Source organism: Scyliorhinus torazame, chromosome 22 (genome assembly GCF_047496885.1).
Source record: "Scyliorhinus torazame isolate Kashiwa2021f chromosome 22, sScyTor2.1, whole genome shotgun sequence".
Classification (NCBI taxonomy): Eukaryota; Metazoa; Chordata; class Chondrichthyes; order Carcharhiniformes; family Scyliorhinidae; genus Scyliorhinus; species Scyliorhinus torazame.
In genome coordinates, this window is record NC_092728.1 from 108,844,173 (window position 1) to 108,870,513 (window position 26,341).

A 26,341-nucleotide genomic window follows, 5' to 3' on the forward strand; every position below is an offset into this window, starting at 1 on the left:
GGGGACTGACCTGAGTTATACCGGCCGGAGGGAGACTGTCCCGAGTTATACTGGCCGGAGGGAGACTGACCCGAGTCACACCGGCCAGAGGGGACTGACCAGAGTTATACCAGCCGGAGGGAGACTGACCGGAGTTATACCAGCCGGAGGGAGACTGACCGGAGTTATACCGGCCGGAGGGAGACTGACCGGAGTTATACCGGCTAGAGGGGACTGACCGGAGTTATACCGGCCGGAGGGAGACTGACCGGAGTTATACCAGCCGGAGGGAGACTGACCGGAGTTATACCAGCCGGAGGGAGACTGACCGGAGTTATACCGGCCGGAGGGAGACTGACCGGAGTTATACCGGCCAGAGGGGACTGACCGGAGTTATACCAGCCGGAGGGGACTGACCGGAGTTATACTGGCCGGAGGGAGACTGACCGGAGTTATACCGGCCGGAGGGAGACTGACCCGAGTCACACCGGCCGGAGGGGACTGACCCGAGTTATACCGGCCGGAGGGAGACTGACCCGAGTTATACCGGCCGGAGGGGACTGACCCGAGTCACACCGGCCGGAGGGGACTGACCGGAGTTATACCAGCCGGAGGGGACTGACCGGAGTTATACCGGCCGGAGGGGACTGACCGGAGTTATACCGGCCGGAGGGGACTGACCCGAGTTATACCGGCCAGAGGGGACTGACCCGAGTTATACCGGCCGGAGGGAGACTGACCCGAGTCACACCGGCCGGAGGGGACTGACCCGAGTTATACCGGCCGGAGGGAGACTGACCCGAGTTATACCGGCCGGAGGGGACTGACCCGAGTCACACCGGCCGGAGGGGACTGACCGGAGTTATACCAGCCGGAGGGGACTGACCGGAGTTATACCGGCCGGAGGGGACTGACCGGAGTTATACCGGCCGGAGGGGACTGACCCGAGTTATACCGGCCGGAGGGGACTGACCGGAGTTATACCGGCCGGAGTGGACTGACCGGAGTTATACCGGCCGGAGGGAGACTGACCCGAGTTATACCGGCCGGAGGGGACTGACCCGAGTTATACCGGCCGGAGGGGACTGACCTGAGTTATACCGGCCGGAGGGAGACTGACCGGAGTTATACCAGCCGGAGGGGACTGACCGGAGTTATACCGGCCGGAGGGGACTGACCCGAGTCACACCGGCCGGAGGGGACTGGCCGGAGGGAGACTGACCCAAGTTATACGGGCCGGAGGGGACTGACCCGAGTTATACCGGCCGGAGGGGACTGACCCGAGTTATACTGGCCGGAGGGGACTGACCCGAGTTATACCGGCCGGAGGGGACTGACCCGAGTTATACCGGCCGGAGGGAGACTGACCCGAGTTATACCGGCCGGAGGGGACTGACCTGAGTTATACCGGCCGGAGGGAGACTGTCCCGAGTTATACTGGCCGGAGGGAGACTGACCCGAGTCACACCGGCCAGAGGGGACTGACCAGAGTTATACCAGCCGGAGGGAGACTGACCGGAGTTATACCAGCCGGAGGGAGACTGACCGGAGTTATACTGGCCGGAGGGAGACTGACCGGAGTTATACCGGCCGGAGGGAGACTGACCCGAGTCACACCGGCCGGAGGGGACTGACCCGAGTTATACCGGCCGGAGGGAGACTGACCCGAGTTATACCGGCCGGAGGGGACTGACCCGAGTCACACCGGCCGGAGGGGACTGACCGGAGTTATACCAGCCGGAGGGGACTGACCGGAGTTATACCGGCCGGAGGGGACTGACCGGAGTTATACCGGCCGGAGGGGACTGACCCGAGTTATACCGGCCAGAGGGGACTGACCCGAGTTATACCGGCCGGAGGGAGACTGACCCGAGTCACACCGGCCGGAGGGGACTGACCCGAGTTATACCGGCCGGAGGGAGACTGACCCGAGTTATACCGGCCGGAGGGGACTGACCCGAGTCACACCGGCCGGAGGGGACTGACCGGAGTTATACCAGCCGGAGGGGACTGACCGGAGTTATACCGGCCGGAGGGGACTGACCGGAGTTATACCGGCCGGAGGGGACTGACCCGAGTTATACCGGCCAGAGGGGACTGACCCGAGTTATACCGGCCGGAGGGAGACTGACCCGAGTTATACCGGCCGGAGGGGACTGACCCGAGTTATACTGGCCGGAGGGGACTGACCAGAGTTACACTGGCCGGAGGGGACTGACCCGAGTTATACCGGCCGGAGGGAGACTGACTGGAGTTATACCGGCCGGAGGGCACTGACCGGAGTAATACTGGACGGAGGGGACTGACCAGAGTTATACTGGCCGGAGGGGACTGACCCGAGTTATACCGGCCGGAGGGAGACTGACCAGAGTTATACTGGCCGGAGGGGACTGACCCGAGTTATACCGGCCGGAGGGGACTGACCGGAGTTATACTGGCCGGAGGGGACTGACCCGGGTTATACCGGCCGGAGGGAGACTGACCGGAGTCACACCGTCCGGAGGGAGACTGACCCGAGTTATACCGGCCGGAGGGGACTGACCGGAGTTATACCGGCCGGAGGGAGACTGACCGGAGTTATACCGGCCGGAGGGAGACTGACCCGAGTCACACCGGCCGGAGGGGACTGACCGGAGTTATACTGGCCGGAGGGGACTGACCAGAGTTATACCGGCCGGAGGGAGACTGACCCGAGTTATACCGGCCGGAGGGAGACTGACCGGAGTTATACCGGCCGGAGGGGACGGACCGGAGTTATACCGGCCGGAGGGAGTCTGACCCGAGTTATACCGGCCGGAGGGAGACTGACCGGAGTTATACCGGCCGGAGGGGACTGACCCGAGTTATACCGGCCGGAGGGAGACTGACCCGAGTTATACCGGCCGGAGGGAGACTGACCGGAGTCACCCCGGCCGGAGGGGACTGACCCGAGTCACATAGGCCGGAGGGGACTGACCCGAGTTATACCGGCCGGAGGGAGACTGACCCGAGTTACACCGGCCGGAGGGAGTCTGACCCGAGTTATACTGGCCGGAGGGAGACTGACCGGAGTTATACCGGCCGGAGGGAGACTGACCGGAGTTATACCGGCCGGAGGGGACTGACCCGAGTTATACCGGCCGGAGGGGACTGACCCGAGTTATACCGGCCGGAGGGGACTGACCCGAGTTATACCGGCCGGAGGGGACTGACCGGAGTTATACCGGCCGGAGGGGACTGACCCGAGTTATACCGGGCGGAGGGGACTGACCGGAGTTATACTGGCCGGAGGGAGACTGACCCGAGTTATACCGGCCGGAGGGGACTGACCGGAGTTATACCGGCCGGAGGGGACTGACCCGAGTTATACCGGCCGGAGGGGACTGACCGGAGTTATACCGGCCGGAGGGGACTGACCGGAGTTATACCGGCCGGAGGGAGACTGACCCGAGTTATACCGGCCGGAGGGAGACTGACCGGAGCTATACCGGCCGGAGGGAGACTGACCGGAGTCACACCGTCCGGAGGGAGACTGACCGGAGTTATACCGGCCGGAGGGGACTGACCGGAGTTATACCGGCCAGAGGGGACTGACCGGAGTTATACCGGCCGGAGGGAGACTGACCCGAGTTATACCGGCCGGAGGGGACTGACCGGAGTTATACCGGCCGGAGGGACTGACCGGAGTTATACCGGCCGGAGGGGACTGACAGGAGTTATACCGGCCGGAGGGAGACTGACCCGAGTTATACCGGCCGGAGGGAGACTGACCCGAGTTCTCCCGGCCAGAGGGAGTCTGACCCGAGTTATACCGGCCGGAGGGAGACTGACCCGAGTTATACCGTCCGGAGGGAGACTGACCCGAGTTATACCGGCCGGAGGGGACTGACCTGAGTTATACCGGCCGGAGGGGACTGACCGGAGTTATACCGGCCGGAGGGGACTGACCGAAGTTATACCGGCCGGAGGGGACTGACCGGAGTTATACTGGCCGGAGGGAGACTGACCCGAGTTATACCGGCCGGAGGGGACTGACCCGAGTCACACCGTCCGGAGGGAGACTGACCCGAGTTATACCGGCCGGAGGGGACTGACCGGAGTCACACCATCCGGAGGGAGACTGACCCGAGTTATACCGGCCGGAGGGGACTGACCGGAGTTATACCGGCCGGAGGGAGACTGACCGGAGTTATACCGGCCGGAGGGAGTCTGACCCGAGTTATACCGGCAGGAGGGGACTGACCGGAGTTATACTCGCCGGAGGGGACTGACCCGAGTTATACCGGCCGGAGGGAGACTGACCCGAGTTATACTGGCCGGAGGGGACTGACCGGAGTTATACCGGCCGGAGGGAGACTGACCCGAGTTATACGGGCCGGAGGGGACTGACCCGAGTTATACCGGCCGGAGGGGACTGACCCGAGTTATACTGGCCGGAGGGGACTGACCCGAGTTATACCGGCCGGAGGGAGACTGACCCGAGTTATACCGGCCGGAGGGGACTGACCTGAGTTATACCGGCCGGAGGGGACTGACCGGAGTTATACCGGCCGGAGGGAGACTTAACCGAGTTATACCGGCCGGAGGGGACTGACCGGAGTTATACCGGCCGGAGGGGACTGACCCGAGTTATACCGGCCGGAGAGAGACTGACCCGAGTTACACCGGCCTGAGGGAGACTGACCCGAGTTATACTGGCCGGAGGGAGACTGACCCGAGTTATACCGGCCGGAGGGGACTGACCGGAGTTATACCAGCCAGAGGGGACTCACCGGAGTTATACTGGCCGGAGGGGACTGACCCGAGTTATACCGGCCGGAGGGAGACTGACCCGAGTTATACCGGCCGGAGCGGACTGACCTGAGTTATACCGGCCGGAGGGGACTGACCGGAGTTATACCGGCCGGAGGGAGACTTAACCGAGTTATACCGGCCGGAGGGGACTGACCGGAGTTATACCGGCCGGAGGGGACTGACCCGAGTTATACCGGCCGGAGAGAGACTGACCCGAGTTACACCGGCCTGAGGGAGACTGACCCGAGTTATACTGGCCGGAGGGAGACTGACCCGAGTTGTACCGGCCGGAGGGAGACTGACCCGAGTTGTACCGGCCGGAGGGGACTGACCCGAGTTATACTGGCCGGAGGGGACTGACCCGAGTTATACCGGCCGGAGGGGACTGACCCGAGTCACACCGGCCGGAGGGGACTGATCCGAGTTATACCGGCCGGAACGAGATTGACCCGGGTTATACCGGCCGGAGGGAGACTGACCCGAGTTATACCAGCCAGAGGGGACTCACCGGAGTTATGCCGGCCGGATGGAGACTGACCCGAGTTATACAGGCCGGTGGGAGACTGGCCGGAGTTATACCGGCCGGATGGCGACTGACCCAAATTATACCGGCCGGAGGGGGACTGACTCGAGTTATACCGGCCGGAGGGGACTGACCGGAGTTATACCGGCCAGTGGGAGACTGACCGCAGTTATACCGGCCGGAGGGAGACTGACCGGAGTTATACCGGCCTGAGGGAGACTGACCGCAGTTATACCGGCCGGAGGGAGACTGACCAGAGTTATACCGGCCGGAACGAGATTGACCCGAGTTATACCGGGCGGAGGGAGACTGACCTGAGTTATACCAGCCGGAGTGGACTGACCCGAGTTATACCGGCCGGAGGGGACTGGACCGATGTAATACTGGCCGGAGCATGACTGACCGGTGTTATACTAGCCGGAGGGGGACTAACCGGAGCTATACCAGCCAGAGGGAGACTGACCTGTGTTATACTGGCCACAGTGGACTGGACATGTAATACTGGTCGGAGCATGACTGACCATTGTAATTCCGGCCGGCGCAAGACTGACCGGTGTTGTACCGGCCGGAGGGAGACTGACTGACCGGTTTTATACCGGCCGGAGGGGGACTGACCAGAGTTATACCGGCCGGAGGTGGACTGACCGGAGTTATACCGGCCGGAGGGAGACTGGCCGGTTTTATACCGGCCGGAGGGGGACTGACCGGAGTTATACCGGCCGGAGGTGGACTGACCGGTTTTATACCGGCCGGAGGGGCCTGACCGGAGTTATACCGGCCGGAGGGGGACTGACCGGAGTTATACCGGCCGGAGGTGGACTGACCGGAGTTATACGTTTGAATCTACTGGTTGCATTGACGTGGAGCTAGTCCAGTTTGTTGATGTGCTGGAGTTCAGTGTCTCCTGGAAAGGGGGGGGTCATTGCCAAATTCCTTGTGATGCTCCTGCTGCAGGGGAACTGCAAAGGCCCCCCCCCCTCCGGGGCAAGGGGAAGGTGTTTTTTGTGGGTCCTGCTCCCTCCTGTCAACACTTTCCGGGGAAAAGGTACGAGACGCAGAGGTAAACGTGCTCCCAGTGTGGTCAATGGTCACAGCCTGGGAGTATGAACAATTATTGTCAATCCTTCCAGCCCCCCCCCCCGTGCTGTGGTGAGGGGGTGTACCTGGTTATGGAGGTGGGTGAAGTGGGCATCAGATGGGGCTAATTTCCCATTCGCGTGAGGTACCTGCTGGGACAGATACTGTGAGACAGTGGTTCCCTGACGCATGTCAATTCTAACCGAGTACGAACTCTTACAACACCAGGTTAAAGTCCAACAGGTTTGTTTCGATGTCACTAGCTTTCAGAGCGCTGCTCCTTCCTCAGGTGAATTCTAACCGAGTGTGGGCTCGTTACTCGTGTTCGCTCCATGGGCTGTTTATTCACCTCGGGGTTTAAATCCACATTCAGCTGCCTCAGTAACCTGACCAGGAGGGTGGTTCAACTTTGGGTGCACACTTAACTGTATTCACTAAGATCTTCGAGTGAGAAGGCAATGCAGTTTTTCTGACTATACTCCATCCACATGAAGCAAGGGGCGGTTTGTGATTATTATTGACCTCACCGGACAGCATTCAGTAACAGAAAGTCTGCAATGATCTGTGCAGTTTGTTCTACAACAAGATTCAGCTGCTGGCCAACAGGACTGACTCTTACGGCTCTCTGTGTGCGAATAACAGCAGCGATCGCTATTTCAGAGTTCTGTCTTAAACAAGCAAAATACTGCGGATGCTGGAATCTGAACGGAGAATGCTGGAAAACCCAGCAGATCTGGCAGCATCAGTGGTGAGGGAAACCGCGTTTCTATGCTACAGACTCTGTCAGAACTGACCAAGGGAAGGAGAATGTGTTTGAGCTGTAAATACTGCAGTAAAAAGTAGCAACTTTAGGAACCAAAAGTCTGGGGTGAGGGGAAGAGGGAAGGTTTGCATTGGGCAATGCATGGGATATAAAAAGGAGGGGGCACGATGGAGGAGAAAGATCAAACTCCAGAGTTGCCAAAATCAGTATTTCCTTGACCTGTTGCATTGTTGCTGTGAAGTCTGGTGCAGGCTGGAGGAACACCTCTTCTTCCGGTTGAGAACGTTGCAACCTCGGGAATCAGCGTTGAGTTTGGATTTGTGTGTTTATGGCGGAACAAGATGGTCAGGTCATCACCAGAACTAAAGTATGGGGGCAGGTTTCCTCAACTTGGTTTGTCCTCCTGTGAATGTGAGAGATAGAAGGGTGTTTGATCTAATGAAAGTGTTTAAATTGTTAGAAATTCGGTAGGGTACACACCGAGACCCTTCGTGATTCCCCCTCCAATCGGGAATAGGGGGGCACAATTTTATAATATGTGCTGGGTTGCACAGCGGTGAAACCAGGAAGCAACATCTTCAAACAAAGGTAGTGAACACCTGGAACATTCTCCCTCAAAGCTGTTGAGGCTGAGGGGCAGTTGGAACTTTCTAGACTGAGTTTGATAGATTTTTGTTCGCTAAGGGAATGGCTTTCCTGCCCAGGGATGTGAATGCTGCCAGCGCGATGGCCTTCTTCAGGGTACAACCTCTGGTGGAAATGATATTCATGTCTTTGACTGAGGATGAGAGAGAGCTGGTGTGGGCATGTACCTGATTTTCACACAGTGACATGGCCTTACTGGAGTTTTGGTGGTGTTGCTGGCCATGCACAGTCCAAAGCTAAACTGCTGGAGTGAGTTTATCACTCAAATGTGCCCAGAATTCTCCCTTTCACAATGATTTCCACTGTGCCCCGTGCACTAATCAGCCAATGCACACACAGTAAATGGGGAGAGGAGCGGGATAGTGCCGTGCTGGGCCCTGTACACAGAGGAATCCCTCGTAAAGTAGTAACTGTAGGAACCAAAAGTCTGGTGTGAGGGGAGATTTACACGAACTCGCTCAGACTGGGACAGGAGTTATTTCATAATCTGCAGACAGGCTTTGGAAATAAAACATTTCGTGCTAATTGAAAGAATGCCGACTCGATGATGGGACTGCCAATACTCGAGAACCTTTGGGATAATCAGTTTGCAGCAGGTTGTACATATTTAACCAGGAGCTTTCTATAATTCATGAGGGTAATCCAATCTAAAAGTGCATGCTGGAAGATTAGGTGACTTACGACGCCCGAGTCAAAATGCCCCCCTCGTTTTCTCTGGTTTTGTGCCTTGATGCCCATTAAAGTTGGGGAATGTTTTTAACAATGTAATGTGTGTTAATATTTTGTGTATTAGACAGGATTTACAGCACAGGCAGCAGTGAGTCCTGATAATGTGGAACTTGCTGCCACCAGGGGCAGCTGAGGTGAACAGTATTGGTGTCTAAAGGAAAGCTGGATAAAGGCACAGGAGAAAGCAGCAGAAAGATAAGATGAGAGGGAGGAGGGTCATGCAGAGCAGAAGCACTGGGATAGACCCGTTGGGATGAATGCCCTGTTTCTGTGCTGGGAATATGGTTCCCTGACCCCCAACTGAATTTTTCTGGACATTAAGAGATTAATTCAGAGTTCAGAGCATTTTCTATTTGGAAGCAGAGTGCAGTGGGCATGTCTCCTCTCCACCCCCCATGTGAAATGTTATTTTCAGGGAGTGGAAGCATTCGCACAATCAATTTCATCATTTAACCCTGAGGTGGGGGTTAGTGGGACCAAGGCACCGTGACTCAGTCTCGGATCAGTGTTGTTCTAACTGTGAACCCTCCATGCTCCAGGCCAACACCAAGGGAGTGGTGGCGACAAATGTAAAAACAGTGATTACGTGTCACTGAAGTAAAGGTTTTCAAAGTCTCGTGATTGTGTCCAGCTGAGGGTCTGAGTGAATCCTTTCTGAAAGGGAGGAAAGTCGGGAATTTCCTTTGTGCATTTCACAAGCTGAGGACATCCCAAATGCTGCACAATGATGCACCTTTTAAGGGTAATCACTTTTTAAAATTCATCCAGGGGGTGTGGGTGTCACTGGCTAGCCCAGCATTCCTTGATCATTCCTAATTGCCCTTCAGAAGGTGGAGGTGAGCTGCCTTCTTGAACCACTGCAAGCCCATATGGTGTAGGTACTACCACAGTGCTGTTAGGGAGGGAGTTCCAGCGACAATGAAGGAGCAGCCAATATATTTCCAGACAAGGATGGTGTGTGGCTTGGAGGGAGATCCTCCAGGTGGTGGGGTTCCCAAGTACCTGCTCTTGTCCTTCTAGATTGTGGAGGTCGTGGGTTTGGAAGGTGCTGCCTAAGGAGCCTTGGTGAGTTCCTGCAGTCCATCTTATAGATGGTACACACACGGCTGTCACTGCGTCGCTGGTGGAGGGAGTGAATGTCGATGGGGTGTCAATCAAGTGGGGCTGCTTTGTCCTGGATGGTGTTGAGCTTCTTGAGTGTTGCTGGAGCTGCGCTCATCCAGGCAAGTGGAGAGTATTCCCTCACACTCCTGACTTGTGTCTTCTAGATGGTGAGCAGGCTCTGGGGGGGGTCAGGAGGTGAATTACTCACTGCAGGATTCTCAGCCTCTGATCTGCTCTAGTAGCCACAGTATTTATATGGCTAGTCCAGGTCAGTCCATTGCTGTTGTAATGTAGGAAACGCAGCAGGCACCTTATGCACAGCAAGATCCCACAACTGCAATAATGGCAGATATTTTGTTTTTATAATGTTGATTGAAGGATAAATATTGGCCAGGGCACCAGGATCCTTATTCAAAATCATGCAATGGGATATTTTACAACCTCCTGAGGGGGCAAATGGGATCTTGGTTAAGTGCTGCATTAGTTACAGTCTTCAACTAGAAGTGCCAAATGAATGATCCATTCCAGTTTCTTCCAGAGGTCCCCAGCATCACAGATGTCAGTCTTCAGCCAATTCATTCACGTGATATCAAGAAACGGCTGAAGGCCCTGGATGCTGCAAAGGCTCTGGGCCCTGACAATATCCCGGCAATAGTACTGAAGACTTGTGCTCCAGAACTTGCTGCACCCCTAGCCAAGCTGTTCCAGTACAGCTACAACACTGGCATCTACCCGGCAATGAGGAAAATTACCCAGGTGTGTCCTGTCCACAAAATGCAGGACAAATCCAACCCAGCCAATTACCACGCCATCGGTCTACTCTCCATCATCAGTAAAGTGATGGAAGGAGTCATTAACAGAGCTATCAAGCGGCATTAACTCAGCAATAAACTGCTCACGGACACTCAGTTTGGGTTCCGCCAGGGTCACTCAGCTCCTGACCTCGTTACAGCCTTGGTTCAAACATGGACAAAAGATTTGGATTCCAGGGGTGAGGTGAGAGTGACTGCCCTCGACATCAAGGCAGCATTTGACCGAGTTTGGCATCACGGAGTCCGAGCTAAACTGGAGTCAATGGGAATCAGGGGGGAAACTCTCCGCTGGTTGGAGTCATACCCGGCACAAAGGAAGATGGTTGTGGTTGTTGGAGGTCAATCCTCTCAGCTCCAGGACATCACTGCAGGAGTTCCTCAGGGTAGTGTCCTCGACCCCAACCATCTTCAGCTGCTTCATCAACGACTTCCCTTCCATCATAAAGTCAGAAGTGGGGATGTTCGCTGATGACTGCACAATGTTCAGCACCATTGGCGACTCCTCAGATAATGAAGCAGTCCCTGTCCAAATGCAGCAAGACCTGGACAATACCCAGTCTTGGGCTGACAAGTGGCAAGTTACATTCCTGCCACACAAGTGCCCGGCAATGACCATCTCCTACAAGAGAGGATCTAACCACTGCCCCTTGACATTCAATGGCATTACCATTGCTGAATCCCCCACTGTCAACATCCTGGGGGTTACCATTGACCAGAAACTGAACTGGACCCAGCCACATTAATACTGTGGCTACAGGAGCAGGTCAGAGGCTGGGAATCCTGCTGCAAGTAAATTACCTCCTGATTCCCCAAAGCCTGTTCGCCATCTACAATCTGCACAGGTCAGATTAGATTTTATATTAATACCCGTGGCTTTGGTTGAGTTAAATTGACCAGTCATGGGGTTTGTAAAATGTAAACACAAGTACCCTTTTATTATTAACAGTACGCATGAGGACGGCCTCAACCGGGATATCGGGTTTGTGTCACATTACATGTACCCCCCACCATACGGCCCAGTTTGCAGAATCCTACTAACTGTCCTGGTTTGAGACATTTCACTCTATTACCTGTGATTATCACTCTCTCCACTTTGTTTGTTCCTGTAAAGACTTGTTTACCTGGAAAGACTCACATTCCAACCGTTCTTCACATTCCAATCTGTAATTATCCTGCAATTGTGTCTCTCCTATATACGCTGTGATTGCGAACCTGCCTCCACGTCACCTGAGGAAGGAGCTGTGCTCCGAAAGCTTGTGATTTCAAATGAACCTGTTGGACTTTAACCTGGTGTTGTGAGACTTCTTACTGTGCTCACCCCAGTCCAACGCCGGCATCTCCACATGGAATACAGTGGGGAAGAGGAGTGTGAAGGATGTTTATGTTTTATAATAATCTTTAGTGTCACAAGTATTCTTCCATTAACACTGCAATGAAGTTACTGTGAAAAGCCCCTAGTCGCCACACTCCGACGCCTGTTCGGGTACACTGAAGGAGAATTCAGAATGTCCAAATTACCTACAATTAGAGATTACAAGGAGACAGAAAGACAAATGGTGACAGCCGTGGTACGATGTGCCAGCAGTGAGTGTTGTGTTGCTGCTGGTAGCACTGATGCACTTTCCCCCTATTTTGCAGCATGTGCAATTGCTGGCGTGTGGAACTGTGTGACAATCGATCCCCTCAACATTGCGGCTGGTGTCTGGATGGTGTAAGTAATTGAACAGTCTTGTGTTTTTATAACATAAAGGCACCAATCATTCCATGAAGGATTGTCTAAATACGTTATTAAGACTAGGCACACGAGAACAGATATACCTACAGTCCTTGGACTTACAACGCAGTTGGTTCTTGAAAACCACATTGTAAGTCAATGTCTTAAGTTGAAACCGGTTTTCCCACAAAAAAAATGTTATAATTGGGGGATTGGTTCCTGAACCAAAGTGCGATACCCTAATTTCACTGAATAGTGACAGCTTTGTGGGATCTTTCTTCAGTACAATTGCCTGACAGAAGGGCAGCACGGTGGCATAGTGGTTAGCATTGCGGCCTCACGGCGCCGAGGTCCCAGGTTGGATCCCGCTTCTGGGTCACTGTCCGTGTGGAGTTTCCACATTCTCCCCGTGTCTGCGTAGGTTTTGCCCCCACAACCCAAAGATGTGCAGGGTAGATGGATTGGCCACGCTAAATTGCCCCTTAATTGGAAAGAATGAATTGGGTACACTAAACTTAGATGTTTTTTTTAAATTGCCTGACAGTAATGTATTTCCCATGACATAACAGTGTCTACACTTTCAAAGACACATCTATACTGTGTCTGAGAAGCAATTTGTCCTTCTGGATGTTGTAAAAAGTGGGGCATAACCATAAAGACCAACTGTTCACTGGTGTAACACCATAAAGTTAAAACCAGCCTTGCAAAGTCAAAATGGGGTGTCAACTTGGAAATTTTGTAAGTGCCGATTTGTCTTAACTCGAACATAGTAACGTTGAGGACTGCTTGCACATGGATAGAAAGCTTCAAGACATCTGCAGCAGATCCGTGTGTGTGCTCTGCCCAAAAGCAAAAGTGAAACTAAAACTGGATCGCATTACATACTTCCCTTCCAGTGATGTCACGCTGCAACCCTTTAAAGGAATATTGCAACACGCACAAGCTGCTCTTGATGCGGTTATATATTAAAAAAACCTTTCCGAGTTCTCCTGTTTTTGGTGCTCGTGTGTCTTGGCCAGCCACCCTCCACCACCCCACCTCATTCTTGTTGAAAATCATTTGAAACAACTGATTGTCAAGATCAGATTGGCTGCTGAACCTCAATGGAAAGGAGAGTCAGGGTAACTGATAATCCTGCTTGTGTTCTGTCTTTCTCCATTCGCCGACCGTCCCCCAATCTTTCTCTTCCAACTGCCGCCATTGCTCTCAGCAGTTCAGCCTGCACTTTACTTACTGTATCCTGCTCACGTCCCTCAGCTACCTCCACCTCCCCCTCCTGCAGTCCCAAGCATTCTTCCTGAACCAGTTTTTCCTGACGTATCCTAATTAGAATAAAAATGAATCGTGCTAAAGATTTGAATTGTGAATTTGAGCAGCAATTTGATATATTGTGGTTGCCATATCCTTTCCCATATTTTGCCTGGTTTAGTTGCTGAGCACTGTGCCCAAACAATCCCTACAGTGCAGAAGGAGTCCATTCAGCCCATCGAGTCTGCACTGACCCTGAGAAAGAGCACTCCCCCACCCTATAACCTTGCGCGTTGAGCATGGCCAATCCACCTAATCTGTTGGAGGAAACCCACGCAGACACGGGGAGAACATGCAAACTCCACACAGACAGTGACCCAAGGCTGGGATTGAACCCGGGTCAGACCATTTGACCCGATTCATCCATGCTGTACACACAAATCTCTCCTAGTCGTTATCTCCCCTGATCAGTATATCCTTCTACTGTTCTCCAGGATTCTCGTAAATATATCAAAGCTATTCATCACCTGGCTCCCTCTGCTTCCGCATTCCCATCACTTTGAGTAAAATCCTGAGCTGTGACAACATGTTCTGATGGCGAGTTACAACCAGTTCTCTGCAATAAAGTTGCTCTTTTATCTTTCAATCTGCAGGCTGAATGCATTTGTCCTTTTCCTCTGTGAGGCGCCGTTCTGCTGCCAGTTCATTGAGTTTGCAAATGCAGTGTCTGCGAAAGTTGATAAACTTCGGTATTGGCAGAAAGCAGTCTTCTACTGCGGGTAAGCGTTGGGGGTGGGGGGGTTCCGGGTGACTGTAACACATCGCGTGGCTCACACTGGCTGCAGTGCAGTGGGCGTTGCGCCGGCTGCAGAGGGCATTGTGCGGGCCACAGTGGGCATGTGATGGAGCAGGCCAGCAATGCAACTAAGTTACTTTTTTAAAAAATATTTTTATTCAAGGCATTTTCAATTTTAAGTAGAAAGAACAGAGACTACATCATAAATCACCCTTCACGGGGCAGCACGGCGGCGCAGTTGTTAGCACTGATGCCTCACGGCGCTGAGGACCCGGGTTCGAATCCTGGCCCTGGGTCACTTTGTGGAGTTTGCACATTCTCCCTGTGGTGAGTTTCACCCCCACAACCCAAAGATGTGCAGGTTAGGTGGATTGGTCACGCTAAATTGTCCCTTAATTGGAAAAAATAATTGGGTACTCTAAATTTATTTTAAAAAATAAATAGATCAACCTTCACAGATCCCCCTCCAAACACCCAACCCCCTCCACCCCAATCCCTACCCTATTTTCCAACTATAATAGCAAACTGAACCCACCCCCCAAAAAAACCTCTCCCTGCCCCACCTTCACTAACGCCCTTAACCCCGACACCCTACACGACCCCGACTCCATCCGCACCCATACAACCTCAGGACCCCCACACCATCCCATACTTTCTCCGCATTCTCTGCCCAGTAATGTATCAAGTTCGGCAATGCCAAGCCCCCTGACTGCTGACCTCTCTTAAGGACCGTCCTCCATATCCTAACCACTTTACCGCCCAAATAAAGGACAAAATCAATCTCTCTACTCTTGGTAGAAACACTGGAACAGAAATAGAAACCTTGACGAAATATTCATCTTCTGCCCACCAAGGACAGAGGGAGACTATCCCACCTCTTTAAATTGGCCTTGACCCTTCTAACACACTCGTAAAATTCAATTCATGGAGCCGGCCCAGCCGAGCTACCTGCACACCCAAGAATCTAAAATGAGAGCCGTTAAACAAAACAGTTAACCCCCCCCCCCTAAATTAACTCCCCTCCCCGGTGAAGTGACCTTCAGCAACCCCATGATATCACCCATTGTGGGAATCGGATCTGTCATGTACAAGAGATCATCATCAGTGTACAAGGACGCCCTATATTCCACCCCTCTATCATTCCCCTCCACTTATCCGAGGCCCTCAGGGCAGTGGTCAAAGGCTCAATTACCAACAGAAAGAAGAGGGGGGACATAGGGCACCCCTGCCTCGTTCCCCAATGCGGCTGAAAGTATCCCGAATTCACATTATTTGTACGGACGCTAGGGCGGCATTTGGCACAGTGGATAGCACTGGTACTGCAGCTCTGAGGACCCGGGTTTGAATCCCGGCCCTGGGTCACTGCCCGTGTGGTGTTTGCACATTCTCCCCATGTTTGCGTGGGTTTCACCCCCACAACCCAAAGGTGTGCAGGGCAGGTGGATTGGCCACGCTAAAGTGCCCCTTAATTGGAAAAGAAAAATAGTTGTCTACTTAAATTTATAAACCAAAAAAAAAGAAAAGAAAAAAAGTTTGTACGGACGCTAGCCTTAGGCGCATTACTTAAAAACCGAACCCACAACGCAAATTTAAACCCTATCCCAAATCTTTGCAACTCTGCAAACAAATACCCCCATTCTACCCTTCTCTGCATCCAACGCCACAAATCCAATGCCACAATAACCTCTTGCTCTCTCCCTTCTGCTGGGACAATGACACGTTTAAAAGCCGCCTCACGTTTGATGACAAATGCCGACCCTTCACGAACCCCGTCTGATCCTCTCCAATTACCCGAGGGACAGACTCCTCCAACCAGAGCGCAAGAACCTTGTCCAAGATCTTGGCATCCACATTCCATAAGGAAATTGGGCGGTATGATCCACACTTTACCAGATCCTAATCCTTCTTTAGCAAGAGCGGAATTGCCGCTTGCATCATTATCTCCGGAAGAGACCCGCACCATCAAATCCTCAACGTTTCCACCAATAACGGTACCAGCCGATCAGCAAACCTTTTATAAATTTCCAACGGGAACCCGTCTGGCCCAGCGCCTTAACCGTCTGCATCCGCCCAATAGCTATCCAGACTGTCTCCGCCCCCAAAAGCACCTCCAACCCTTCCCAATCCTCCTCCACGTTAGGACACTCCAGCTCCTCCTGAAACGCCACCATATCCGTCTCATCCCCAGGTGGCTCTGACCTATATAGATTCTTATAGAATGCCTCAAAGGCTGTTTAGCACAGGGCTAAATCGCTGGCTTTGAAAGCAGACCCAGGCAGGCCAACAGCACGGTTCAATTCCCGTACTAGCCTCCCCGAACAGGCGCCGGAATGTGGCGACTAGGGGCTTTTCACAGTAACTTCATTTGAAGCCTACTTGTGACAATAAGCGATTTTCATTTCATTTCATTCATTCACTTCATTTTCATTTCAAATACCTTGTTAACTATAAATGGTGCAGACACCAGTGTTTCTTCCCCCCCCCCCCCCCCGAATCTCAACAAACTCTCAGGAGGCTGCCTTTCGCCTCAGCTGGCCAGCCAAGCGACAACTGACCTCCTCATATTCATACATTGCTCCCCTTGAACGCCGCGATTGATGCACCGTCTTATCGGTAGATAATACATCAAACTGCGTCTGCAGCTTTCTGCTCACCAGGAGCTCTGGAATCAGGTCACTCGAGTACCTACCCCCTACCTCCAAAAGCCCCTCCACTAGCCATTGGCGCTCCTCTCTCGCCCACTATCCACCTGTGCCGTATACGAGATTACCTCCCCTCTCACCACCTCATTCAGGGCCTCTCAAAATACCGAGGGCAACACCTCACCATTTTTATTAACCCCACCTAATCATCAATCACTGGGCATCTTCACACAAAATCCCAAATCAGCCAACAGCCCTACATCCCAACTCCATGGCGGCCACTGAACCGGCCACATCTACCAGGTGCGGAGCACGATCCGAAATAACCATTGTGGAATATTCTGCATTCCTCACCCCTGGCAGCAGAGACTTCCCCATCACGAATAAATAATTACCCAAATGTACTTTATGCACTGGAGAGAAAAAGAACAATTCCCTGCCCCCATGGTGCAAAAGCTGCCACGGATCCACTCCACCGTCTCCTTCAGGAATGCCATCAGTGCCTTCGCGACCTCCGAAGGGGCCAGCGACTTCAGCTTGGACCGATCCCACTTTGGGTTCAGAACGCAATTCAGATCTCCCCCAAAATCAACTGCCGCGTGTCCATGTCCGGTATGGCCGCCAACATCCTCTTCATAAACTCTACATTATCCCAATTTGTAATAATAATCGTTATTGTCACAAGTAGGCTCACATTAACACTGCAATGAAGTTACTGTGAAAATCCCCCAGGCGCCACACTCCGGCGCCTGTTCAGGTACACAGAGGGAGAATTCAGAATGTCTAATTCACCTAAAAGCACGTTTTATGGGACTGTGGGAGGAAACCGGAGCACCCGGAGGAAACCCACGCAGAAACGGGGAGAAGGTGCAGACTCCACACAGACAGTGACCCAAGCCGGGAATCGAACCTGGGACCCTGGTGCTGTGAAGCAACATACACACTCACTAAAACTGCAGACTTCCAACTTTCCCGGGACATCTCAGCCCCCCTAATCCATCTCCACATTCCCCAACTGAAACCCCGGGCTGTTTTATTAATTAGTATTGCCCCCTCTTGAACCAGCACCTCTCTCTCCATTCCCATCCCCCCAGCATTCACAACTCCGAGGCTTATTGAAACCTGCCTAAACGTTCAGCAAAGCGCAGCTCCTCCCCCCACTTCCCTCCCATTCACGAGCCAACCTCAGCCTGTTAGCGCGCGTGTGCTCACACACACACACACACAATAGCCGGAACTCCTCCACCCCCTCTTTCGACCTTGAAACTACCCAACACCCCTCCCTCAAGCCAAACACTCCCTCCAAACCAAAAAACACCCACTAAAAAGGGAAAACACAAAATGGAAAAACTCAAACAATCCACACCGATTTCAATTCACCACAAGTCTGTACAATGATGAAAAGAATCGGGGGACGGGCAAAAGTGAAACAAGAGAAAACACAATATTGCGAAATGTCCCCATACAAATACCTCCTGACCACCAGCAAAGTTTCATTCAAACCCCCTCAGTTCAGTCCAAGTCCTTGATCTTTAATAAAAGCCTCCACTTCCTCTCCCATCTCGAAGACATGGTCTTTGACATTATATGTAACTCTCAGCCTCACCAAAACGCACGCCATTCTTGCGAAGAGCTGACTTCGCCCTGCTGTAGGCCGCATGCCTCCTTGCTGATTCTGCCGTGATATCCTGGTATATTGCTGCCTTCCCACCGCACCTCTGATTCTCCTTGGCCCAGTTCAGTCCTTCGTCTGACAACTGTGAAAACAGACAATCACCGCTCAGTGGTTTCGCCTGGAGCTATTGACAGGCCTGATCCAGCTTGATGGTGGGGGACCTGATCATCCTCCGCCATCAACTTAATAACCATAGACTCAAAGTATTCAGTCGGCCTTGGACCCTCCACCCCCTCCGGTAATCCCACGATCCTGCGGTTCTGCCACTCCGACCTATTGTCCAGCTCCTCGACCTCGGCTCTCAGACCCTTGTTCCATCCTCCGCATCTCAGTATCCAGCGAGGCCAACTGTCGTGACAGTGTCCCCTCCACCACCTCACCGTGGTCCCACACCATCTCTGTCTTTCCCACAGACTCCTTTATCGGGACCAAGACTTCCTCCACTGACCTTTTAAGGGTCTCCAAAATTTCCTTCCATTACATTTTGAAATACCTGTTGGCTTGCCTTTCAAATTCGAAACCATTACGTCCGTCAGCCTAACCGCCACCTTCGATCCCCCCAGGACTCCACACCTTGCTCAGCTCATCAGAATCTTTTTGATCCCTCCGCTCACATCTTTCTTCCCAATATTGTTTCTTGTTCCTTTTGATATCCTATCAAGAGGCTCTCAAATGGGATGAGTCTGTCCACCAATTCACCCCGGGAACAGTGAAAAAGACCAAAAACGGAGGGCTCTAGCGACCTCCTTTGACATGGTGCCACCGGACGTCCTCTGTCGTGACCGGTGATAATTGTAGAAACAAGTGATGTCAGATAGAAGTTTCAGAACCTGATATCCGTTGGGTGGAGAGATTCTTCCCAATTTGCCAGCTCTCGTATTGTTTTTTGGGGCGATCTGTATGCACGGTATCTGAGATTTTGTTTTCCCCACAGGATGGCAATTTTCCCGGTATTCCTGCGGTTTTCGATCACTACGCTGTTTGGGAATGCCATTGCTTTTGCTTCAGGGGTACTTTATGGGCTCGCATCACTTGGTAAAAAGTGAGTTTTCTTTTTTAAAAATCTTTTTATTCTCCACATTTCATCATTTTCATCAAACAAACAAAAGAAATACAAACAAAGCAACAATCCCAAGCGACAGCCCCATCCACATACAGTTTGATCCATCAATTTGTACATATCAAAAATAAATTAACAACAGAACAAAGAAAAACAAACCCAACTCCCCCCCCCCCCCCCCCCCCCTCAAGGGTGTTCAATGGCAACAAATCCCTGAAAGTGCATGATAAACAATCCCCATGAATTGTAGAACCCCCTCCTTCGGCGCCGCCCCCCCCCCCAAGCTTACATCTCACCTTCTCCAGGGTGAAGAATTCCGGTCGATCCCCCCGCCACGCCGAGGCACAGGCTGGAGAAGCTGACACCTACCCCAACAGGACCCGCCTCTGGGCAATCAGTGAGGCGAAGGCTAAAACATCTGCCCCCGCACCCACCTGCAGCTTGGGCCGGTCCGACACCCCAAAAATGGCTTCTAGGGGACCCGGTTCCAAGTTCACATGTAGTACCCCTGAGATGATGCTACAGACCTCCCACCAATACCTCTCCAACTTTGGGCAAGACCAAAACATATGCACATGGTTTGCGGGCCCCTCCCACACCACTGTCCGATATCCTCCACCCACTCAAAGAGCTGGCTCCTCCTCGCCCTCATGAGGTGCGTCCTATACACGACCTTCAGCTGTATCAACCCCAACCTCATGCATGAGGTTCAGGCATTCGCCCTTCGTAGCACCTCAGACCTTGTCCATTACTTCATCAACCCTACTTTCCACTTGGCCTTAATCCCTTCCATGGACACCCCGTCCTCCTCCAGGATCTTCTCATAAATCGCTGACACCACACCCTTCTCCAGTCCCCCTGCCGACAGTACCTTCTCCAACAATGAGAGAGCCGGCGCTATTAGGAAGCTCCAGAAAACCTTCCTTACAAAGTCTTGGATGTGTAGGTACCTAAACCCTTCCGCTTGCGCCAATCCGTACTTTTCCCCCCAACTCCTCCAACCTCGCAAAACGTCCCCCAGGAACAGATCTTTTAATATCCTGATTCCCCATCTCCGAAACCTCCCGTCCAGCCTCCCCGGCTCAAACCTATGATTTTCTCTTCGCCGCTGAATAGTAAAAAAAAATCGCGGAGCGGTTCCCTATACAATAGCCATACCCACTCCATAAACCTCAACCCAATCCCAAATCTCTCTCGGACTTCCATCAAGTACCCCCACTCTACCCAATCAAACGCCTTTTCCGCATCTAGCGCCACCACTACCTCTGTCTCCTTTCCCTCGGCCGGCTTCACGATCACATTTAATAACTTTCTGACTTTCAAAAGGGAATTGGGTAAATAGTGGCAACAGTGAAACTTGCGGGGCCTTTGCGGGGGGGGGGGTTCAATGTCAAAGAGAACCAGGTCTAAGACTACAAGCAATAGTAGGGAATTACTTCAATATGTGTAAACTTCCTTGTCCAAATAAACCAGTGGAGCTCCGGATTTTAGAAACCCTGAAAAACCCAGTTGAGCACTCCAGGTATTCAATCCATTTAACTACCCGCTTGTAGCTATGTTTACAGGATGTGGTCATTGCCTTGGATGCTTCCTAATGCTACCTCCCTCTCTCCTCCTCTCCCTCTCTCCTCTTCTCCTTCTCTCCTCCTCTCCCACACCCCAAAGGGGTGATGCCGTTTCATATGCCAGACTCCAGAACAGGAAACCGGCCGATGAGGAAAAGCAGTCGGGAACAATCCGTAGCGAGGCAGCAGAACAGTAAAAGGACCCTGACATGGTTTACAGTGTGCAGCTGCAGGTTCACAAAGTGACTTGATCTATATTTATATATGTTTTATCTACACACTACAGAGTGGGGTGAACTCTTTGTTCAATGTGCAACTGGTACTTCAAATGGACAGGAACTTCTTAATGATGTCATTTTTGTACTTTTCCCTTCAATTATGTGGGGCTGTGTTTGAAGCAATGCTTTTACTGTCCCTTTACTGTCTAAATGTTTCTGATTTGAGCTGTGTTTTTGTTTGTAACTGCAGCAGGTGTGATTGGCGTTACGTGATATTGAGAGACATAATTCCGGGGGCAGCTGGGAGCTCTGTACCACTGGAGTTTTTATGGTTTTTACACAGTAATGGGATTCTGATCATGGCTGCAACGATACTGCCAGTATCTTAAAGCACAATTTAATATAGAACTTACTGCTGTTTATAGCTCATTTAAATTGGGTTGGAGGGAGTCTTTATTAGGTTATTACACTGGGGATTTCTCTCTCTGCTCCACACCTACTCTTCCACTGGGAGCAATTGCACAATATTATCCCGTTCCACTCACTCGGAGTCTGCCTCATTTGTAACCTTGACCGGTAGCTCTCCCTCTCTCCTCCTCTCCCTCTCTCCTCCTCTCCCTTCTCTGATTTGAATCGGAGGGAAAGGGAACACAGACATCAGCACTGTGGAACTTGTGTTGTGAGCCTGAATTAGCAGCTTGAGCTGGATCTCGCTCACAGTTAGCAGGGCACCAATCGTCCCCAGGGTGCAAACACACTCCCTTGTTTACTTTGCAGTGCCGTGCTTTTAATCACACTGAATGGGACTCTTAGAAGAGACATTAAACACTAGTGGGCAGATCACTGGGAATAATCTCAAATCCAATCTGATGTGAACAGTGAGGAGTTGTACTTCTGGCCTGTGAAAACTTTACTATCGATTTTGAAAGTTGCCGATAGTGAGCTACAGTGAAGGGGGAAATGCCCTATGCGAGCAGACTCGATGGGCCGAATGGCCCAATTCTGCTCCTATGTCTTATGTGTTTTCTGCCGACATAGTCCTTGGCAGCAACCTCTGTACCACCCACAAGATACAAGTCAGGAGTGTGATGGAATAATCTCCATTTGTCTGGATGAGTTCAGCTCCAACAACACGCAAGAATCTCAACACCATCCAGGACAAAGCAGCCCCGCTTGATTGCTCCCCCTTCCACAAACATTCACTCCCTCCACCAGCGACGCAGTGACAGCCGTGTGTGTAGCATCTACAAGATGCACTGCAGGAACTCACCAAGGCTCCTTAGGCAGCACCTTCCAAACCCACGACCTCTACCATCTAGAAGGACAAGAGCAGCAGATACCTGGGACCCCCACCACCTGGAGGTTCCCCTCCGAGTCACTCACCACCCCGACTTGGAAATATATCGGCCGCTCCTTCACTGTCGCTGGGTCAAAATCCTGGAGCTCCCTCCCTAACAGCACAATGGGTGTACCTACACCTTAGGGACTGCAGCGGTTCAAGAAGGCAGCTCACCCCCACCTTTCTTAAGGAGCAATTAGGGATGGGCAATGAATGCTGGTCTCGCCAGCGACGCCCGCACCCTGCGACGCCCACGCCCGCGACGCCCACACCCTGCGACGCCCACACCCTGCGACGCCCACACCCTGCGACGCCCACACCCTGCGACGCCCACACCCTGCGACGCCCACACCCTGCGACGCCCACGCCCTGCGACGCCCGCGCCCTGCGACGCCCGCGCCCGCGACGCCCACACCCTGCGACGGCCGCACCCTGCGACGCCCGCACCCTGCGACGCCCGCACCCTGCGACGCCCGCACCCTGCGACGCCCACACCCGCGACGCCCACACCCTGCGACGCCCACGCCCGCGACGCCCACGCCCGCGACGCCCGCACCCGCGACGCCCACGCCCTGCGACGCCCGCACCCTGCGACGCCCACGCCCTGCGACGCCCGCGCCCTGCGACGCCCGCGCCCGCGACGCCCACACCCTGCGACGCCCGCGCCCTGCGACGCCCGCGCCCGCGACGCCAGCACCCTGCGACGGCCGCACCCTGCGACTGAACAGTAGAAAAAAACCTTCAGGACTCAACCGAGAGCTGGAAAGTAGGATGAGGCTTAGTGGCTGTTAGTGGACACAATCGGCTGAATGGTCTCCTGCTGCGCTGTTGGTTTCTATGATTTTCTGCAGTTCACATTTACAATCCCTGCTCTCTCTTTCTGTCAACCTCTTTTCCTTCATCTCTCCCCTCCCCACCCCCATTGCAATCTAATTTTGAATGTTAACACGGTTTCTTCCTCAACCACTAACCTTTGGAGTGAATTCCACATGCTGACAATTGGCTTTCTGAAGGTGTTTCTCCTGCGCTCTGCTCTAAATCTGTTAACATTTCATTGTGTCAGCAGCTCCTCAGTGACTGGAGCAGACTTCTCTACTCTGTCCCATACTTTCGTAATGTTAAACACTTGATCATGTTGCCCTGTAACCCCAGGGTCGAATAAGAAATCCCAATTCTATATTTTGCATTTATGTTTCTGCGTAACCAACACTATCCTGGTGAACCTGTGTTGCACCTCCTGAGAGAATCGATATCTTTCTTACAAAGCAAAACCCAATACCTCACACAGTCCTCCAACTTGAGCCTCAAGGTTTTATACAGACTCATCATTACCTCTTGAATTTTATATTCTATTTATTCATTGGCCACTAGTTTTGCTGCAAAGCCTGTTGTGGGTTTGAGCAGCGTGGCGAATACACACTGGCGGTCACTGAAACCTCTAATGTGGGCTGAGAAGTCTCCTTTCTGATATTTAAGTGCTGTGGTAGATTAGCCCCAGCTTTGACACAGGGTCACCTGGACTCGAAACGTTCGCTCTTTTCTCTCCCTACAGACGCTGCCGGACCTGCTGAGATTTTCCAGCATTTTCTCTTTTAGCCCCTGCTGGGTTTTATCTTTTAGTTTGTGGTTCAACATTACTGTTCTGAGCATTGCCCCGGAACTATCCTCGGAGAACATGCCCCGTTGAAACAGACTGGACCAAAATGGTCTCGGATCGCATCTCTCTTGCGTTAACTGGTCTTGGCTGGACAACAGAGGGAGGCGCAACTAACTCCTCTGAGCTCCAGCAGAATCTCCCATTCCTGAATGTTCGGGAATGTGTGTGTGTGTGTGGACATTGGCTGCGGACAGGATTGGGGACACTGTGATTTCCACTGCTTTGCCAGCAGTGTTGCAATGTCCTGCCTAGATTCTCATGGGAAGTGGACATTGGGGCGAGGATGCAGAACCCATTCAATGTTTGTACAGCTGAGAGTTGGCGTGGCAGAGATTGGCTGAGGGGTAAATATCAGGCATCTGCTTGGATTATGCGGAGTGACACGGGCAACAGTGCTTGGCTGACTTTAGTGATTCTCACTTCTCAAAAGAGAAATCTTTGCAGCTAATTCTAAATTATTTCTTACTTATAAAGATTTAACATCCTAAGCTAGTCATTGTTTATATATAACAAGTCGAATTAAATAGAATGTGTACTTTATAAAGTGTTTGCCTAAAGGGAGTGTAGATACTGCAGTTTGAGTCTGATTCCTGTGTGTCTGAGGGTGAATTCTTCTGTAATGTGCGGGTGACATGTTGCAGTGTCTGACTCCTGTAATGGGGTGTAGTGTCTAGGAGCAGTGCGGTTGTTATAAAGGACATTTGCCGTTAAACCTCTTTGATGGAATACAACCTGGAGATAATGGCATTGTGAGACAAGTGGCTTCGACACAGATATTGTTTGACAAAATTCTCCCGAGCTGCAGTCAATCCATCAGAGTTTTTCCACAGGGTACGTGCTGGAAAATTATCTTCTGCACCAACAGGTTTACTCCGCACTGCCGGAGAAGTGGGAGCAACTCTGGGATTTTCCCCTCACTGCAGTTATGTACCTGGGGTGTGGCTGAGGCTCGGCACAGGGGCTCGGGGCTCGGCACGGGCTCGGGGCTGGGTACAGGGGCTCGGCACGGGCTCGGGGCTGGGTACAGGGGCTCGGGGCTGGGTACAGGGGCTCGGGGCTGGGTACAGGGGCTCGGGGCTGGGTACAGGGGCTCGGGGCTGGGTACAGGGGCTCGGGGCTGGGTACAGGGGCTCGGGGCTGGGTACAGGGGCTCGGGGCTGGGTACAGGGGCTCGGGGCTGGGTACTGGGGCTCGGGGCTGGGTACTGGGGATCGGGGCTGGGTGCTGGGTCTCGGGACGGGGGCTGGGTACTGGGTCTCGGGACGGGGGCTGGGTACTGGGGCTCGGGGCTGGGTACAGGGGCTCGGGGCTGGGTACAGGGGCTCGGGGCTGGGTACAGGGGCTCGGGGCTGGGTACAGGGGCTCGGGGCTGGGTACAGGGGCTCGGGGCTGGGTACAGGGGCTCGGGGCTGGGTACAGGGGCTCGGGGCTGGGTACAGGGGCTCGGGGCTGGGTACAGGGGCTCGGGGCTGGGTACAGGGGCTCGGGGCTGGGTACAGGGGCTCGGGGCTGGGTACAGGGGCTCGGGGCTGGGTACAGGGGCTCGGGGCTGGGTACAGGGGCTCGGGGCTGGGTACTGGGTCTCGGGACGGGGGCTGGGTGCTGGGGCTCTGGGCTGGGCGCGGGGGCTCGGGGCTGGGCGCGGGGGCTCGGGGCTGGGCGCGGGGGCTGGGCGCGGGGGCTCGGGGCTGGGCGCGGGGGCTCGGGGCTGGGCGCGGGGGCTCGGGGCTGGGTGCGGGGGCTGAGGGCTGGGCTCGGGGCTGGGCGCGGGGGCTCGGGGCTGGGCGCGGGGGCTGGGCGCGGGCCGGCGGCTGGGCGCGGGGGCTCGGGGCTGGGCACGGGCCGGCGGCTGGGTACAGGGGCTCGGGGCTGGGCACAGGCCGGGGCTGGGCACAGCAGCTTACTTGATTTCAGCACTTTGTCAAATTATTTTGGTGTCTGTTTTTGTAGAAACGTAAATCTATGACCATTTACTGTGAAATAAAGAATTTTACTCTTTCTCTTGTATTTTTGGAAGTGGGT

The 26,341-nt window shown here is 53.3% G+C and overlaps 1 protein-coding gene across 3 annotated transcripts in view; it reads left to right on the forward strand.

The window, feature by feature from the left end:
- cacfd1 (calcium channel flower domain containing 1) overlaps positions 1–26,341 on the forward strand; it is a 39,934-nt gene that overhangs the window by 2,098 nt on the left and 11,495 nt on the right. For 2 of the 3 annotated variants that reach the window (XR_011937681.1, XM_072488927.1), the window contains exons 2-4: positions 12,044–12,116; positions 14,021–14,146; positions 19,415–19,522. Coding sequence is in view for 2 of the 3 variants with exons in the window: in XM_072488927.1 (XP_072345028.1) it covers positions 12,044–12,116; positions 14,021–14,146; positions 19,415–19,522 (307 nt within the window). In the remaining variant the exon portion in view is untranslated. Of the gene's footprint in view, positions 1–12,043; positions 12,117–14,020; positions 14,147–19,414; positions 19,523–21,205; positions 25,337–26,341 lie in introns of those variants that run through there. The other variant, XM_072488926.1, reaches the window with a different exon arrangement.